The following is a 316-nucleotide window of genomic DNA, read 5'->3' as shown; positions in this document are numbered from 1 at the left end:
TGTATGCATCTCTCTCTCTATACGATCTCTCCAAATGTATCTCTTTCTGTGTACATCTCTCTGCCTGTCTCCGTCTCTGTCTCCTTACCTGCAGGGATGAGTGATGACCTGACCTCCCCCATTACATTGTCTACAGGGGATGCCCAAGACTATAGGGCCTCGATCGATTCTTTGCACCCCACTCCCGCCGCATGCACGACACCTCTGAATGCCTGAAGAACCTGTTGAGCTTCCTGTCCCTGAACAGCTAGGACAGGAACACTTCGCGCTAAAACGAAGTGTCTGAGAGAAAGAATACACACAAGAAGATGAAGAG

The 316-nt window shown here is 49.7% G+C and overlaps 1 protein-coding gene across 1 annotated transcript in view; it reads right to left on the bottom strand.

Moving 5' to 3' along the window:
* Positions 1-90: 90 nt before the first annotated feature.
* Positions 91-316, bottom strand: part of CSUI_007146 (c terminal region domain-containing protein) — a gene marked incomplete at its 3' end in the record, with an annotated part of 5,385 nt that continues 5,159 nt past the window's right edge. Inside the window, exon 4 of the mRNA XM_068067296.1 lies at positions 91-282. Coding sequence (XP_067920730.1) covers positions 91-282 — 192 coding nt within the window. The remainder of the gene's footprint in view (positions 283-316) is intronic.

The sequence above is a fragment of the Cystoisospora suis genome (genome assembly GCF_002600585.1).
Source record: "Cystoisospora suis strain Wien I chromosome Unknown contig_3712, whole genome shotgun sequence".
NCBI classification, from domain to species: Eukaryota; Apicomplexa; class Conoidasida; order Eucoccidiorida; family Sarcocystidae; genus Cystoisospora; species Cystoisospora suis.
The sequence above is the reverse complement of the archived record's forward strand: the minus strand, read 5'-3'. Positions and strand labels throughout refer to the sequence as shown.